Below are 18,385 nucleotides of genomic sequence, written 5' to 3' on the forward strand. Positions count from 1 at the left end.
ATATTCATAAATTAGCTTGGAAATACATCTATTTAAAGAAAATTATTTATTTTAAATTTGTTTTCTTAAATATAAAATTCCCTAGAGTTTATATATATATTATTTATGTACTAGATTCAATTTTCAGACTAGTTTATTTTAATTATTTTTTTTCATTTAATAAGAAAATATAATTTTTCTTCATAGATGAAAGATCGAAAAAAAATTCTTTTTTTTTTAAAGAAAAAGGAGGATTGGAACAAAATCAACAAAATAGAAAAGATTTAAAAATTCAAGTGAATAAAAAGAGAATAATAAAGGATGAATTGAATGATGCGTTTCAAAATATGAATTGATAGAAAAGAGATTTCATAATTGATAAAACTGGCATAATTAATTTACTAATGAAAACATATTTACATATTAAATTTTTAAAAAGGAAAAGAAAAAAAAATCCAACATGCATGAAAGCTGAGTTGTGACAAAAGATCATGATATATGCAATTACAGTGACATATATCTAATAATTTTCCCTCTGCAAAGAAATTATATGAAAATTTGATGGAAGTATCTTGTATAATGTATACCTTTTGGCTTCATTTGAACTTCCCATCTAATCAACTTTAGGTTCATCCCCTCTTTTTTCTCATAGAAATTTCTTCTTTTGGCTTCATTTCAACTGCAAATCTATAACTGCATCCCCTTTCTTCTCCTCTCTCCCTCTCTCTCAATGAGACAAGGAAAAAAACAAATGATAAACAATTCACACAACCCAGTAAAACAAAAATGGCAGTAGTTGCTTTATTAGAGACTCAGCTTTTTCTGAACTCTCTCCCTCATAGGCTTCTCAAAACTTGCCTATCAAACCTCCACATAAATTGGCAAGATTGAGAAGAAGCCTATGGTGAGAAAGTTCAAAAAAAGTTTGGTTCTCTGTTACCACAGTTGCCAATATTAACCACTGAGGTGGCCAAGTCTGCAAGGTTTTTGTCCACATAATTCATTTTTCTTCATAATCATCATTAGTTTAAGAGTAGATGATAAGTGCAGTGCTTAATATTACTAATCTTTTCTTTTTTCTGGGTTTTGCTTTTTCATGCAGATTTCTTTTCTCAGTTCTCAGGCAGCTGCTGATTCTTGTTCCTCACCTCAGTTCAGAAACAGAAACATCATATTCAATGCCTGGAACCTTCTTCTTGATGCTACTGTCTCCCAGCCTAGTAGGACAAACCATGTACAGCTGTCTGAACTAATTAACATTTTAGCTGATGCTGCTAAGCCAAAGCTTTTTTTTGCTGCAAGATGTTAACCAATTAACTGCTACAATTGTCTGTTTATAAGGCAAGGGATCTGCTAAAGGCAACCAAAAGAAGGTAAACCTTTCAACAAGTTGTAGGAAGTTCTTACAACTCAGTCATGGAATCATAAACTTTTACATATAGTTCATCATTTTTAATACAGCTAAAAGTAGTTTGTGAATTTTCAAGAGGCAACTTTGAAGCTTTCTGTTTCTCTTGGCTGAAGTACAAGGTGAACATAAGAAATTATAGAACTTTTGATCTCAAATAAAGATGATGAAGTTCAACTGGGGATTGAAAAAAAGGAGTATCGAAATAATAGATTTGATTTCTTTCTGAAATGAAATAAATATTTATACAAATGAAGATTATAAAATATTTCAACAATTCTTCCAGGAAATAAAGCAATTATATGAATGCTTCACCTTTGTTCTACAGTAGATAACTCAAGATAAACTGTAACAGAGAGACAACTCTGAATTCAGAACCTCACCCTGCAGTGATAAATTTAAGGGTATTATTGGTTGAAATCTAACTGAATAAATCAAAATTTTAATATTTATAAAAATTAAATTAAATTTTAATAACAATCTATTTAAATCAAATTAATTTAATTTAATTCGATTTAATTTAATTTTATTGGTTGAAATTTTTAATCTCAAACAATCTGTCCAAGCAGAGACAACTGAGAAGCCAGCTTCCACGTCAGTTCTTGGTCTGTCTATCAGGTTATTTGTGCGAACCTGCGAGGCAAATGTAACGTTGTTTTTTTCTACATTTTTTTTTTTTAAATTTTCTGAGTAACGGAAGGTAAACATATCACCCATTAGTTGACAAAACGGCACTTGCTTCCAAAATCTTCCTCTCACAAAGCGTAGAACAACCCCCTCAAAGATCATCAACCTAACATGCAATAGCCACGCATTGATCTTCTTCTTTCTAAATAATGTCCACTCCCTCCCTCTCTTTAACAAAAACGAAAATGACTAGGTTCTGCTGCTGTTAGATGCTGGATATGCTTAAGAATTGTTGTTCGAGGGGACTCTAAAAGCCTATCTCTTCTCATGTCAAATGGCAACTTCTGAGCCAAGTGCCGAGCCATCGCTTCATGCGGAAGAAAGAGGTGAATCTTCTTTGGATTTCTGTGAAATCTGCAGGGAAAGGAAAGAAAATGAACAGCTAATCAAGAATGAGAACTGTGGTCACCCATTTTGCTTGGAATGTATAAGCAAACGTGTGGAGGAAAATATCGAATTGGGCTTGAAAACTGTTGAATGTCCAGGCTTAAACTGTGAATGTGTCCTGCAATTGGAGGCATTTAAGCATTTAATCTCTAAGGACGTGCTCAGCCTGCGGGAAAAGTCGCCGTCTTTGGAGGTGGTTCCAAATTCTACATGCAGGTCAGTGCATTTTACAGCTAAAAAGCAATTTTAGTTTTTTGTTTATTAGTATCATTTTATTCAGATGTGCTGCAGCTTGTTAACGGATAACGATGATGCTTAATTAAGTTGTTCTAGCTTAAGCAGCCACTAAAATGATCATTTTCAACCTTTACTAACAATTTAAAACCTTGGATGAATATGTTGGAAGTTTGTGACCACAAATTGTTTGTGTTTATGTGAAAGAGAAAACGAAGTAAAAGAAATTGATGGAAAGAGATGTGGCAACTGTGATCTCTTGGTGAGCATTAGGTTAAGGGGTTGAGAGTGGTTATTTAGGATTTTCTACAGATATACTATTGTCTTTACCTTATGGACATAGACCAAGATGAATGAAGATCATTAGGGATTCTCCACAGCTACTGCAATTTTTTTGCTTCTTTTGGTAGGAGGAAGTCGTTCTAAAAGGCCATCTTTATAATAAATGTTAATTAATTAACTTGCTTTGAGTTTTGGGGATTTTGATCAAATCAATTATGTTTTTTGCATTCAGATGCAAGAGTTTATTGTGCTTGGAACCAAATAATTATGGAATTATTTTTCAATATGCAAATTTAATGTACAATAGTTTTATACATAAATTCTCATCTTTGGCATTTTATATATATATATATATATTTCATTTCTAGGTACATAGCATGCATTTTTAATTGGTTTTATAAATCATTTGCATATTTTTGCCAAAATTTAATTTAAATAAAATCATTTTCATAAAATTAAAGGTATAGCATCCAATAGGAATTTATGAGGTTTCAAACAAATCAAATATGGGTTCACAAATGAATTCAATAAAATTTTATGAAATTTATCCATTCCAATTTTGAGAACATCAAGAAAGAGGAAAATATAGCTGCTAACAATCATAATTAGTTCTAGAAATTAAAGTTGAACTAACAACTTCATATTATTTATCGTACTTTCACAAACAGATTATTCTGTATTCTTTTGCTCTACTTCATAGGCTATTTATACATCTTAATTTGACCCAATTGCATTTAGAAAAAATGATAAAGCAAAGAATTGCATGTGGAGACGAGTTCAGACAATGGCAATGCAAAGCTTTTGACTGCTAGAACCCCTAAAACTTAGAACCACAGGAGGTGAAAAAAATTGTGCAGTTTAGTCAGCATGTAGGTACCAGATAGTTCCTGAAAGGAAGTATAAGGAGACATCTGCAAGAACTGTTCCAAAAGTTTCATTTTTGAGCCCAGGGAGGTTCAATCATCACTGCACCACAGATATAATTCTCTTTCTGTATTATCTCTCTGCAGAGGACAGGAAAAGGTAGCAGATGATGTAGAGAAACTTGGAACTGCTTTTTCTGATGATGCAGATGATGATAGCGACTCTGATGCATGGCCCGATACTGATGCCTATGATTCAGAAGCAAGTCCAAGAAGCCCTAAGAGTTGCAAGAAGAGCAAATGGTTCAAGAAATTTCTTAAGGGATTTGACTATATGAGTACAGAGGAGATCAATGACCCAGCTAGACAATGGCACTGTTCTGCATGTCAAGGAGCTGCAGGTGCCATCAAGCGGTACTTAAGCCTGAAGACCCTGGTGAAGCATGCCAAATCCAAAGGGTCAAGAAGGGTGAGGCTCCACCGAGAGCTTGCACAGCTGTTGGAAGAGAAGTTGCATGGTGGTCAGGCATCTTCTGCTGCTCTAGGTGGTGAAGCATGTGGCAACTGGAAAGGTCTAAAAGAAGAAAAGAAATATCAGGAGATAGTTTGGCCTCCTATGGTTGTCATTACAAATACAATCCACAAGAAGGATGAAAACAATAAGGTGAGGTTTATACTTTTTTCATTCACAGTTAGATGTTTAAGTTCTTTGTGAAGATATAATGATTCAGTTTTCTAATTACCTCTTGCTTGGATCGATGAACTTGTGGATTAGTGGACTGGCATGACAACTCAACAGCTGCCGGACTTGTTTAGCTCATACAATACTATTGTCAAGGCTCAACACTTTTACAATTCAGATGGACAATGTAGGATGAGTATTTTGAGTTTTGAGAGCTCAGCAAGAGGTTGTTTGGAGGCAGATTGGCTGCATAGACATTTTGCAGAGGAAGAAGCAGGTAGGAATGCTTGGAACAACCGGCCTGTCTACTTCCTACCCAGTGGAGAGCACCAACTCTATGGTTACATGGCAGTGAAAGAAGATGTGGACACCTTCAACCAGCACTATTTGAAAGGTACGCATTGGTATATGTTTGAAATGGATAGTAATCAATATAATTTCAGAGGGAAAAGAACAAGCAAGAGAAATAATTCTACTTCATAATTAATCAGGGAAGCGTAAGCTGAAATATGAGATGAGATCCTACAAAGAAATGATGGTGGATGGAATCAGGCAAATGAGTCGAGAGAACCTTCAGCTTCCTTGGTTGCAGAACAGAATTGCAGAACAACAAAGCCATGCAAAAGACCTTGAAAAGTCCAATGGCATGTTGAAGGAGAAGCTAAACAAGGCAACGAAGGACTTGGAGATCTTGAGACTAAAAGCCAAACAGCAGCATGAGCAGGACTTGGAAGAGGTGACTCTTTCTTTCCATGTAAGAAGAAAGCTGAGGTTCTGAGCTTATGCTAAAATGGAAAACTCATTTCATTACTTTTCAGTATGCTCTATTAAATTCCACCAAAAAGGTTGTTTCTTGAGGTGATATCTGCTCTTTTTTTATCATGAATCATCTCTTTTTTGACTGATCATAGCAATGCTTTTCCTTAGATGCAATTTCTAGAGCAATTATAAAGGACCAAGTCAAAAGTATTCTTGAAGCAAGAAAAGGTAAGGACGGAGATTTTGTGTATACACCGGAAATGCAAGAAACGACGTGGTCACAAAAGATTTGATTTGCATATGTAATTCTATATCCATTGTCAGTACTGCAATTTTTGCTTTAAATTTCCTTATGCTATTATGGATTTTGGGCAGTGCTCCTTATTGATGTTGCCAACTGTTGCTATGGAAAATTTAGCCTTTGTCTCTTGCAATAATACAGTGAGGTTTCTTTTTCTGTCAGGTTTACCTCTCATCCAAGCAAAAAGGGTGACCACAGTTCCCATTCTTGATTAGCTGTTCATTTTCTTTGTTCTCCCTCCACATTTCACATAAACCCAGAGACGATTCACCTCGTATTTCCGCATGAAGCTATGGTTCGGCACTTTGGCTCAGAAGTTGGCATTTGACAAGTGAAGAGAGAGGCCGTTAGTGCCTCCTGGAACTGCAATGCTTTGCATATTCAGCATCTAACAATAGCAGAACATTGTCATCTTCGTTTTTGTTCAAGAAAGGCAGGGAGTGGGCATCATTTTGAGGAGGAATATCAAAAGCTTTGACCATTGCCATGCTATAAAATCTTTGGATCTTGCAAGGGGTTTTAAAGACTTGGCTTGCCAAGAGGTAATATCGCTTCTCATTAAATGCTAATAGCTCTAGTTTCTTTTTCTCTAAAATTGTTGCTGTTAAATTTCTGGATATTGGTTTATCTGCCAGATTTAATGTTATTTTACCCTTCTAATATGATTTTACAGACCTTGCATTCCTTTTTTTTTTCTTTTTCTTTTTTACTTCTTTTGTGTTCTTCTGTTTCTCTTTATTACCAGTAATGCTGTAGTATTGTTGCCATTTTTCTTCCCACCCTTATTAAATCATAGCTTTAGTAATGCAGTAAAGCACTTTATTGCAATTTGCATGCATTTTTTTCCTTCAAATCTTCAAATACTGTGCGATATCAACGATTTCATTGGTTTACTCGTTTTGCTGATTTCCTGCATTTAAAGCTTATCATTTTCCCTTTTTATGAAAAAAAAAAAAATCAATTCCATTCAATAGCAAATAAATTCAACACTGTAAATAAAATGATTCTTACTGAACTCTACATATCATATACTCGATCTTTAGTATTTATACAACTTGATCTAAGAATAGATGGAATAACCACTATAAAGCCAAGATTAAGGCTTCCTTTATTTTTAAAAAAAAAAAATGCATATGAAAATGATGCTCACTCTTACCAAATCAGGATAGTGCATGGGTAGAAGATATCCAAATCTTCCAGCCAAAATCTATTTGAAGCTAAAAGTTAAGCTTAACAGCAAACCCAACCAAACAAGACTTAGGGCCCCTCACATGCAAGCCCAAAAAAAAAAGAATCCCAAAGCCTTGAAATAACTAAACCCTTACAGCTTAAATCATGATAAGCTTGAAGCACTGCTAGTAAGAAAAGGGGCTAGACTGTAGCACGGTTGAGAAGAGCCAAAGAAGGCATTACATGACTAAGTCTATTCCACCATCAAGACAAAATGAAGCTCAAATACACGGTGTTGATGGTGTAAAACTAATTGGTGACCTCTGATGAGAGAATACAATTTCGAGAGCATTCCATTAATTTTTGACCACTTTTACTTTCTATTCGATTCGCCGGCTACGTACCTTTTACGGCCAGTCATTCTAAAGAACACTTGCCTCCTGTCTTACCGCGGTTGCTAAGTCGGAATCAGTCGCGGCTTCAATTTGGAATCAGTCGCGGCTTCTTTCTTGATTGTGCACTCGATGAAAAAGTTTTACAAATGGCATTCTCCGTCTTCACTCACACCGAAAGTGTGTCTCAGACTTTCACTTAAAAGTTTAAGTCCTATTTAAATTCATTAAGTTTTATTTTTTTAATTACGTATTGTAATAGTATTGAATTGATATATTTAATAATTTTCTATTTATTTTTTTGAAATATCAAAACCTTAAATTTAAAATCCGAAATATGACTTTTTTTTATTAGTTGATGATAAAATCTCAAATCAAATAAAAGAATGAACAAATAGAAGAATTAAATTACTTCACAAAAACAACCTCTTGAGAACAGAACCATGGTTGTTGAACTACATTGTTATAAAATAAAAATAAAGAGACAAAATGGCTCAACAGAATGCGCATGAACCTACACTTCTTCACTGTAAAAAGCTGAACAACTCATTTGTTCTATTGCACAAGTCCAAAAGTGCTTAACCTCTCAAAGAATCTGTCCAAACAGAGTCTCTTAATTACAGGTTATTTGTGCCAACCTGCCAGGCAAATGTAACGTTTTTTGTTTTTTTTCATTTTTAAAATTTTTTTTAAGTAACGTAAGGTAAACGTATCACCCATTACTTAACAAAATCTCACTTGCTTCCAAAATCTTTCTTTCACATAGTGTAGAACAACCCTCAAAGATCATCAATCTATCATGCAATAGCCAAGCTTTGATCTTCTCCTTTCTGAATGATGTCCACACCCGGCCTTTCTTGAACAAAAACGAGAATGGCTAGATTCTGCTACTGTTAGATGCTGTATATGTTTAAGAATTGTTGTTCGAGGGGACTCTAAAGGCCTATCCCTTCACTTGTCAAATGGCAACTTCTGAGCCAAGTGCCGAGCCATGGCTTCATGCGGAAGAAAGAGTTGAATCTTCTTTGGGTTTTTGTGAAATTTGCAGGGAAAAGAAAGAAAAGCAACAGCTAATCAAGAATAGGAATTGTGGTCACCCATTTTGCTTGGATTGTATAAGCAAATGTGCGGAGGAAAATATCAAATTGGGCTTGAAAATTATTGCATGCCCAGGATTAAACTGTGAATATGTCCTGCAACTGGAGTCATTTAAGCATTTAATCTCTAAGGATGTGCTTAGCCTGTGGGAAAAGGCGCCGTCGTTGGAGCTGGTTCCAAATTCTACATACAGGTTTGTGAATTTTATAGTTAAGAAGGATTTTTAGTTTTTTGTTAATTAGTATCATTTTTTTCGGATGACGTGCAGCTTGTTAATGACGATGCTTAATTAAGTTGTTCTAACGTAATCAGCCAATAAAATGATAATTTTTCAATTTTTACTAACAATTTAAAACCTTGGATGAATATGTTGAACTTTGTGACCACAGATTGTTTGTGTTTATGTGAAAGAGAAAATGAAGTGAAAGAAATTGTCAATGATGGAAAGAGATGTGGCAACTGTGATCTCTTGGTGAGCATTGGGTTAAAGTTAGCCAACTGTGATCTAACATTCACCCCCCTTCTGGAAGTTTTCGCCAGAATTCAATTCAATTGAGTTCTTTTCTAACAGCTTTTTTGTTTGAAATAAAAGAATTCAATATTTTTTTAACTTTAAAAATTTTCATTTTAATAGAAATTGAAATCTTACATTATTTTGTAAGGATTCAATTGAATTATTTTCTTAAAATGAATCATGCCAATTACAGGGTCAAGTATCTTGGTTGAGAGTGGTTATTTAGGATTTTCTACTCCCAGAATTCAGATATGGAAAAAATATCTTGCACCCTGTAATCTTCATGGTTATAGTGATATACTATTGTCTTTACCTCGTGGACATAGACCAAGATGAATGAAGGTCATTAAGGATTCTCCACAGCTACTACAATTTTGTGCTTCTGGTAGGAGGAAGTCGATCTAAAAGTCCGTTTTTTAGAATAATAAATGTTAATTAATTAACTTGTTTTGAGTTTGTTGGATTTTGATCAAAGCAATTGTCTTATTTGTATTCAGATGCAAAGAGTTTATTGTGCTTGGAACCAAATATTTATGCAATTCTTTTTCATTTTGCAAATTTAGTGTAGAATAGTTTTACAAATAAATTATCATCTTTGGTACTTTATATATATTTCATTTCTAGGTACGTAGAATGCAATTTTAATTGGTTCTAGAAATCATTTGCATATTTTTGCAAAATTTTAGCTTAAATAAAATCATTTTTTCACAAAATTAAAGATATAGCATCCACTAGGAATTTATGAGGTTTCAAACATATCAAATATGGATTCACAAATGATTTTAATAAAATAGATTATTCTATATTCTTTTGCTCTATTTCATAGCCTATTTATACATCTGAATTTGACCCAATTTCATTTAAAAGAAAATGATAAAGCAAATAAATTATATGTGGAGATGAGTTCAGAAAATGGCAATGCAAAGCTTGACTGCTAGAACCCCTAAAACCTAGAAGCACAGGAGGTGAAAAAAATTGTGCAGTCAGCATGTAGGTACTAATAATTCTGCAGGAACTAATAGCAACCAGATAGTTCCTGAAAGGAAGTATAAGGAGACAGCAGCAAGAAATGTTCCAAAAATTTCATATTTCAGCCTAGGGAGGTTCAATCATCACTGCACCACAGATATAATTCTCTCTCTGTGTTCTCTCTCTGCAGAGGAAATGAAGAAACCAAATCAGCTTATAGCTATTACAAGGACACGCCTCCAATATTTGATGATACGACACCTATGGAACCGGGATTGGATAGGCAACAGAGTACTGGTTCTACTCAATGGAAGGTCTCAGGAGAGATCCAGGAAAAAGTAGCAAATGATGTAGAGAAATTTGGAACTTCTTTTTGTGATGATGCTACTGCTACAGATGATGACAGTGACTCTGATGCATGGCCCGATACTGATGACTATGATTCAGAAGCAAGTCCAAGAAGCCCTAAGAGTTGCAAGAAGAGCAAATGGTTCAAGAAATTTCTAAAGGGATTGGAATATATGAGTACAGAGGAGATCAATGACCCAGCTAGACAGTGGCACTGTCCTGCATGTCAAGGAGCTGCAGGTGCCATCAAGCGGTACTTAAGCCTGAAGACCCTGGTGAAGCATGCCAAAACCAAAGGGTCAAGAAGGGTGCGGCTCCACCGCGAGCTTGCACAGCTGTTGGAAGAGAAGTTGCTTGGTAGTCAGGTATCTTCTGCTGCTCTAGGTGGTGAAGCATGTGGCAACTGGAAAGGTCTAAAAGAAGAAAAGAAAGATCAAGAGATAGTTTGGCCTCCTATGGTTGTCATTACAAATACAATCCACAAAAAGGATGAAAACAATAAGGTGAGATTTATACTTTTCTTATTACAAGTTAGATGTTTAAGTTAAATCTTTTCTTATTAATTGTGAAGATATAATGATTCAGTTTACTAATTGCCTCTTGCTTGGATTGATGAACTTGTGGATTTTAGTGGGCTGGCATGACAACTCAACAGCTGCTGGACTTGTTTAATTCATACGATACTATTGTCAAGGCTCAACACTTCTACAATTCAAATGGACATTGTGGGATGAGTGTTTTGATTTTTGAGAGCTCAGCCAGAGGTTATTTAGAGGCAGATTGGCTGCATAGACATTTTGCAGAGGAAGAAGCAGGTAGGAACGCTTGGAACAATCGGCCTGTCTACTTCCTACCCAGTGGAGAGCGTCAACTTTATGGTTACATGGCAGTGAAAGAAGATGTGGACACCTTCAACCAGTACTCTTTGAAAGGTATACCTTGGTATATGTTTGAAATGTATAGTAATCCATATAATTTCAGAGGGAAAAGAATATGCAAGAGAAATAATTATATTCATAATTAATCAGGGAAGCCTAAGCTGAAATATGAGATGAGGTCCTACAAAGAAATGGTGGTGAATGGAATCAGGCAAATGAGTCAAGACAACCTTCAGCTTCCCTGGTTGCAGAACAGAATTGCTGAACAACAAAGCCATGCAAAAGACCTTGAAGAGTACAATGGCATGTTGAAGGAAAAGCTAAACAAGGCAACCAAGGACATGGAGATCTTAAGACTAAAAGCCAAACAGCAGCATGAGCAGGACTTGGAAGAGGTAACTCTTTGTTTCCATGTAAGAAGAAGCTGAGGTTCTAAGCTTAAGCTAAAATGAAAAACTCTTTTCATTATGCTCTTTTAGATTCCACCAAAAAGGTTGTTCCTTGAAGTGATGTCTTCTTCTTTTTTTTTTTTTCTTTTTTTATCATGAATCATCTCTGATTTGACTGATCATAGCAGTGCTTTTCCTTAGATGCAATTTCTAGAGCGATTTTACAAGGACCAAATCAACAGTATTCTTGAAGCAAGGAAAGGTAAGGATGGAGATTTTGAGTATACACAACAGAAGGAAATGCAAGAGAATGCAGAGCAATCATCTGCAAACCCTTCAAATAGAAATGATTACATAAATAACCCGAAGAAAGAGAAGAGGCGAATGACAGAGAGCTCTGAGCAGATTATACAAGAAAACCTCAATGTAGCTCCAATTGCTTGTGAAGGGACAATTTTCAAGACAGTTATGGGAAGGAGACCCAGAACTGAGCCAACTCCTAGAGGAGAAAAAGGCCTTGGTTACCCAGAAAAAGGAAGAGCCGAAAGACAAGAGTCTTTTAGGAGAAAGGCCACCATAGCAGACCCTGGTACTGCACAAATTTTTATTAATAATGTCAAGTCTTCAACCATTTGATGATGCTTTAGGAGTTTGCAAATTGTATTTGTGTTGTATTTTTACTTGAAACCAAACTATCTAATTAAGCTCTATATGACTATATTTATATTTGAATTTGCATTGTGCTACACCTGCAGGGTAGCCTAAATGGCAGGTCTAGCTCTCAAGTTTCAAGTCCTCTTCTCACACTTTTGAAGAAAATTTATAGTGTTAATTATACGTCTTTACTGAATAGTTTATCTTGGATTTGTGTTAATTTAACCTGTTTTGTGCTTTTTTTATTTAATTGAATAAATCCATATTTTTCCTGACATCTCGACAAATTTATTATCAAGCGGTTTTTATGTTTTTTGAGCTAAGAGTACTTGTGTAATTTCAAAATAACTCAATCTGAGCACCTTATTCTTACTAGTGCCAACTCAACCATTTCCATTTCAGTTTTGCCAGTTTACGTTCTAACCAAATTCTGTATATTAGAGATCTCTATTAACTACATTAAAACTGATCTTGCTTAGGAAAAATGAAATCCTGTCCATGGTTTTCATGATCTGCTTAGCTGGCTTTTCTTGCTATTTCCTGTTGCGCCAATTTTTTTCCTTTTTTGTCATCTTTTACGTTATGGGGAAGATTCTGTGGGCCTCTTTGGTGCTTCTTTTCTTTCCTGGCAAGTGGATGGCCGATTAAAATGACCGTGATTGGTTGAACAATGTCATGCTACAGGATTTGGTTTTATCCTAATATGTGAAAAACGACGTCGTATATATAGCTTTTCAATTCAATACGCTTTGTTCAATGGTTTGTTATCATGTTGTGTTTGGTTGATGTCTGTGGAGTAGAATATTTTATGTGAAAAACGACGTCGTATATGTAGCTTTTAGATTCAACACGCTTTGTTCGAAGGTTTGCTATTATACATGCTTGCTTGATAGAATGATAAAATGTTGATGTCTGTATAGTAAATTTTTGTATGCGAAAAACGACGTCGTATATGTAGCTTTTAAATTCAATATACTTTGTTCAAACGTTTGCTATTGCATTGTGTGTGCTTGATAGATGATAAACTGTTGATATCTGTAGAGTGGATTATGTACTATCATTCTTATGATTTTGCTGTATTATGTGTGGTTGATTCTCAGGTGAAACTATTGCATCTGAAGCTACTTACGGCCACATGGTTCATATTTGCTTAATCATGATATCTGGAAATTGGTATGTTGGCTATCTTTGCTTAATCACAGATTTCTTTTACCTTTAATTTCTTTTTTTGTCTTGGAATTAGTCATGCTCTTTGATTTTTCTTCTTGTTCTTCTACTATTTTCATTTAATTGTTCTTTGTTTCAATTGTATGCTAACATACATTATCTCAACACAAATAAGAAAGAGAAAAAGAAAAAAAAATTATTGGCTTGCTTCCCTGTTTCTTGGAATGCTTTTCTAGTTGTTGCCATCTTCAACTTGGCCATCCAATCCATTTTGTTGTTTTGCAGCGGCGGTTGCTTTTTAGTGTTCCTACAATTTGAACTTCCACCATTGTTTAAAGGATGTTGCCATTACAAGATAACTTTGGCAATGCTTAAAAATGCAGTACAAGTATTCTGTTGTGTTTAGGATATATCTTTTTGCTCAAGTGAACTATTTAGTCTGGTATCAACGTGGTCACAAAAGATTTGATTTGCATATATGATTCTATATCCATTGTCAGTACTGCAATTTTTGCTTTAAATTTCCTCATGCTATTATGGATTCTAGGCACACTGTATATTTGTTTTTTTTGTTTTTTAAGTTTATACTATGCAGTGCTCCTTATTGATGTTGCCAACTGTTGCTATGGAAAATTTAGCCTTTGTCTCTTGCATTAATACAGTGAGGTTTCTTTTTCTGTCAGGTTTACCTCACATCCAAGCAAAAAGGGTGACCACAGTTCCTATTCTTGATTAGCTGTTCATTTTCTTTCTTCTCCCTCCACATTTCACATAAACCCAGAGACGATTCACCTCTTATTTCCGCATGAAGCGATGGTTCAGCACTTTGGCTCAGAAGTTGGCATTTGACAAGTGAAGAGAGAGGCCGTTAGTGCCTCCTGGAACTGCAATGCTTGTGCATATTCAGCATCTAACAGTAGCAGAACTTTGTCACCTTCGTTTTTGTTCAAGAAAGGCAGGGAGTGGGCATCATTTTGAGGAGGAATATCAAAAGCTTGGACCATTGCCATGCTATAAAATCTTTGGATCTTGCAAGGGGGTTGAAAGACTTGGCTTGCCAAGAGGTAATGTCCCTTCTCATTAAATGCTAATAGCTCTAGTTTTTTTTCTCTAAAATTGTTGCTATTAAATGTCTTGATATTGGTTTATCTGCCAGATTTTATGCTATTTTACCCTTCTAATATGGATTTTACAGACCTTGCATTCCTTTTTCTTTTCTTTTTTACTTTCTCTTTCAAATCTTTAAAAATTATGAGACCATCCTGGCCTAAGCCAATCTTGATTTTAAAGAGTTATGGATCACCATCAGGCTAGTTTGGATTTAACATTGAGGTTGCTATAACGAACTTCGACCAAAAAAAATTATAAAAATTGCTATAATGAACTTACTACGTTAATAATTCGTTGAGAATTTGATTTATTAATTTTTTACTTTTTCTCCTATTTTACTAATGAATTCAAAAATAAAATGTTAGGCCCAGTAAATTGATAAATTAGAAGAGTGAATTGTTATACCCAAATTTTAAAAAATGAAAGTAAGAAACTAAATTATTTTTAGTTTCAATTTATTAACTATAAATTGGTTAATAATAGAAATATCGTTGGTTATAATTTTTCATATTTATTGAAAAAAAAAAAAACCCTAATAAAGAGCCCAATCAGATAAAATAGACTAGTTATACTGTTTTTTACTATCTAAGATCCTTAGATTTTCTCTTTACTTCTCCCGTCTCCGTCTCCGTCTCCGTCTCTGATCGAGTACTGATTTAGCAGGTAATCCACTCTATTTTTAACTCTAATCTAAATTACTTTCTATTTTTTTTTTTTTTTATCTTTTATCATGTTTTTTAGAAAAGTAAAGGGACTGCTAATTTAACCAACATCTTGAAAAAACTGTTGAACAAGTTTTAACCAATAATTTAGGTAAAACCGCTAGCTGTTTTTTTTGCTCATAATCAAAATTTGCCCGAGACCTCAAATAAAAACTGCCGGATGACCAAATCAATCTTTGACCAGAGTCTTCCTCAAACTCTTGGACAAATTTACGGTATGCGACAAAAGGCGTATCTGACGAGAAAAAAAAGAAGAAAATCATATTTAAAGATTTGTAAATTTTACGGATTTAATTTCTCTTAAAAATTAGAGAATCTATCACACTTTGCTGCTAGGATTCAACTATAAATATCACACTTTCGTGAATAGAAAGCACTTCAATTTTTTTTTGTATTTTCTTACGGTCACGTATGATTAATTTTTTTAATTGAAAATAAATTGAAATTTTAATTTTTTATAAATTATGAAATCTAAATATTATTATTCATTTTTATTTTTCTAATGTTTATCCAATTTTGATTTTTATTTTTATTATTACTTTGTTAATTGATTAATAGGGCTGTTATTCATATTTTCAAAATAATATATTGCTAATTTGAATGGTTGAGTTATTCAATAATAGCTTCTAATTTTTAAGCTGATTGAGAAATTTAATTCAATAAACATTATTTGTATCGTTTATCATTAGGATTAATTAGTTTGAGTTTTCTTTTGTATTGCTTACATTTAACGTCTTATGTTACTTTAGTTGAATCTTCATCGATTTATTTATTTTATTTTTTTCTATTTTTCTAATTATTAATTAAAAGTTTTCAGTATCAATTTATTTCACTTATACATAATTCGTTTAATTTGAATAAATTATTTTTTTTGGTATCGACATTCTGTTTCTCTTTTAGAAAGTTTATTCATGTCTTTCGTAGGTTTTCCTACCCCTTGAAAGTCATCATGGTCATCCTCCCAGGTGTGAATTCCTCTTGTTTAGTTGGAGTTTAAAAATATCTAAATTTATAGATTAAATAATAATTTATCCAATATCTATTACAATAAACAAGTAGTACTCTTCCATCCAAAAAAATAGGCCTATATATATATATATTAAGAAAAAAATTTTAATATAGTTAAAATTAACGAATTTTGTATTATCTTTATTAATATACCCTTTACTCTTATTACCCTATTATTAAATTATTGTTTAAATTAATAAATTTTTATTTTTTCAATACATATTAAATGAGGATATATTAAAAAGTTAACTAATAAATTATTATTTTAAAAAAGAAAATTATTTATTATAATTTCATATGAATAAAAAAAAACCCATTTTTATGAGATGGATGATTATACCATATGAAAATATAAATGCAATAGGTGCATTAATTTAAAATATGATAACTATTATTAAAAAATCATGAAGAAAATTCTGATTAAATTTAAGAAAAAAAAAAAGCCATGTACATTATTGAGAGATTTGAGACATTACTCTACGTCCTCATTCATTAACACACATCTTTCTACTCAACTTGTTGCAATGAGATTCTTTAAAATGATTATATATATATATATATATATAAAAGAAATTTTAAGTATTGTTGTATGCATAAATAAGTTTCAGTCTGATTTATTAAACCAGAAGTTTTTGGTAAGAATTGATTGTAAATCTGCAAAGGATGTTTTACAAAAATATGTTAAAAATTTTGCCTCTAAACAAATTTTTGCTAGATGGCAAACGCTTCTAAGTATTTTTAATTTTGATATTGAATATATTAAAGGAAGTAAAAATAATATCCCAGATTTTCTAACAAGAGAATTTTTACAGAAAAATGGAAAGAAAGAAGAATAAAGGGGGGAGAAGAGAAAGGTGCCGTCAACACGAGCTTATACAAGTAGCAAAAATAAGCAATACAGAAATAAAACTTACTATATTTAAATAACACTTCGAACTTTACAAAACTTCTGAGAATCTTTTAGAGGAATTTTACATAGAAGAAGTGAAGAGAGAATACAGAGAGAATAGGGTTACAAGTGTGTGCCTTCACAAGGGGAGAGGCCCCCTTATATAGAAAATCCTGAGCTTTTACTGTTGATTCACGAGAACCTTACTGTTGGTTCACGCGGATTTTACTGTTTATGAATAGTGCCGTGAAGGCACACACTTGTAACCCTATTCTCTCTGTATTCTCTCTTCACTTCTTCTCTGTAAAACTCCTCTAAAAGATTCTCAGAAGTTTTGTAAAGTTCGAACTGTTATTTAAATATAGTAAGTTTTATTTCTGTATTGCTTATTTTTGCTACTTGTATAAGCCCGTGTTGACGGCACCTTTCTCTTCTCCCTCCTCATTCAGACTTAATTCTGGGGATCCCAGGTTAAGGTTGCAGGAACCCTGACCGCCGTAATAAAATCAACCATAAGTATGCTCTGTGGTTGCAGCCTCGGCTGATCTTGAATACTAAAAATATTAGTCTAAGTATCAACATAATCAAAATAATTATATAAAGTAGAATATCTTTTTAATTTTTTAAATGCAATCTCAGTATATAAACTTGGCGCAGGTCAATCCTTAGGATGCATAACACTCTTTATTTGTTTTAGCTGCGGCTAACATGGTCTGGCATTGAGCCTTTTGGGCTCTAAATGTGGGCTCTCCTTGCATTGTCAATTTACCAGCATATGAGGTTTCAGGAAATTGGGCCTTTTTAATAATCCATTGTTTTACTGTTTCTTCCATGGTATATATATATATATATATATATAAATATAATTTTGGAATCTCTCTTTTTTTTGTATTTTTTATTATTTTTTAAAAAATTTCACATTTAGTATGTTTGGAAGTGTAGCAATCCACTAGTATTAAAAAAAAAAAAAAATGCATGTTATATTACATTACGAGGTTGTTAAGGCAGAAAGGAAACAATCTTAAAAGTACTCTTTGTAATTCAGATAAAGTATAATAATTTTAAAATGAGAGTAAACGAATCGAATTAAATTAAATTTTAAAAATTTTAAATTTAATTATTAGATTTTTTTTAAAATTCGAGTTGAATTCAAATTTTATTAATTTTGAATTAAATTGAATATTAATAAATTTAAATTTGGCTTGTTTAGTACACGACGAGTTAAGATTTTACCGAGTTTAGTCTTAAATATTTATGAATAGTTCAATTTATTTATTTATATATATAATAAATTTTATTTTAAAATTAATAAATTTAAAAATTAAATAATTTTAATCAAATAAATATATTTATAAATTAGTTTGTAATTTATAAAAATAATTCAAATATATATAAGTTTTAAGAATTCAATTAAATTATATAAAATCGAATTCGAAAATATCTAAGTTTAACTCATATAAGTATATATAAAATATAAGTTTATTTTTTTTATAAT

General features: G+C 32.9%; 1 protein-coding gene and 1 pseudogene across 2 annotated transcripts; both read left to right on the forward strand.

Moving 5' to 3' along the window:
• Positions 1–338: 338 nt before the first annotated feature.
• On the forward strand, positions 339–7,816 carry LOC110614205 (annotated as a pseudogene).
• LOC110614204 (protein SUPPRESSOR OF GENE SILENCING 3) lies at positions 5,820–14,371 on the forward strand. 2 transcript variants are annotated; one of them, XM_043956120.1, is made up of 8 exons: positions 5,820–6,124; positions 8,193–8,435; positions 9,916–10,576; positions 10,705–11,005; positions 11,102–11,346; positions 11,542–11,929; positions 13,095–13,167; positions 13,845–14,371. In XM_043956120.1, exons 3-8 carry the CDS (start codon positions 9,989–9,991, stop codon positions 13,891–13,893), a joined length of 1,644 nt encoding a protein of 547 aa, XP_043812055.1. In that variant the 5' UTR covers positions 5,820–6,124; positions 8,193–8,435; positions 9,916–9,988; the 3' UTR covers positions 13,894–14,371. The 2 variants fall into 2 exon arrangements, with proteins under 2 accessions (XP_043812055.1, XP_021611406.1); XM_021755714.2 differs by lacking the exon at positions 5,820–6,124 and having other exon boundaries at positions 7,849–8,435.
• The last annotated feature ends 4,014 nt before the right edge of the window (positions 14,372–18,385 follow it).

The sequence above is a fragment of the Manihot esculenta genome, chromosome 4, assembly GCF_001659605.2.
Source record: "Manihot esculenta cultivar AM560-2 chromosome 4, M.esculenta_v8, whole genome shotgun sequence".
In the NCBI taxonomy this organism is placed as follows: Eukaryota; Viridiplantae; Streptophyta; class Magnoliopsida; order Malpighiales; family Euphorbiaceae; genus Manihot; species Manihot esculenta.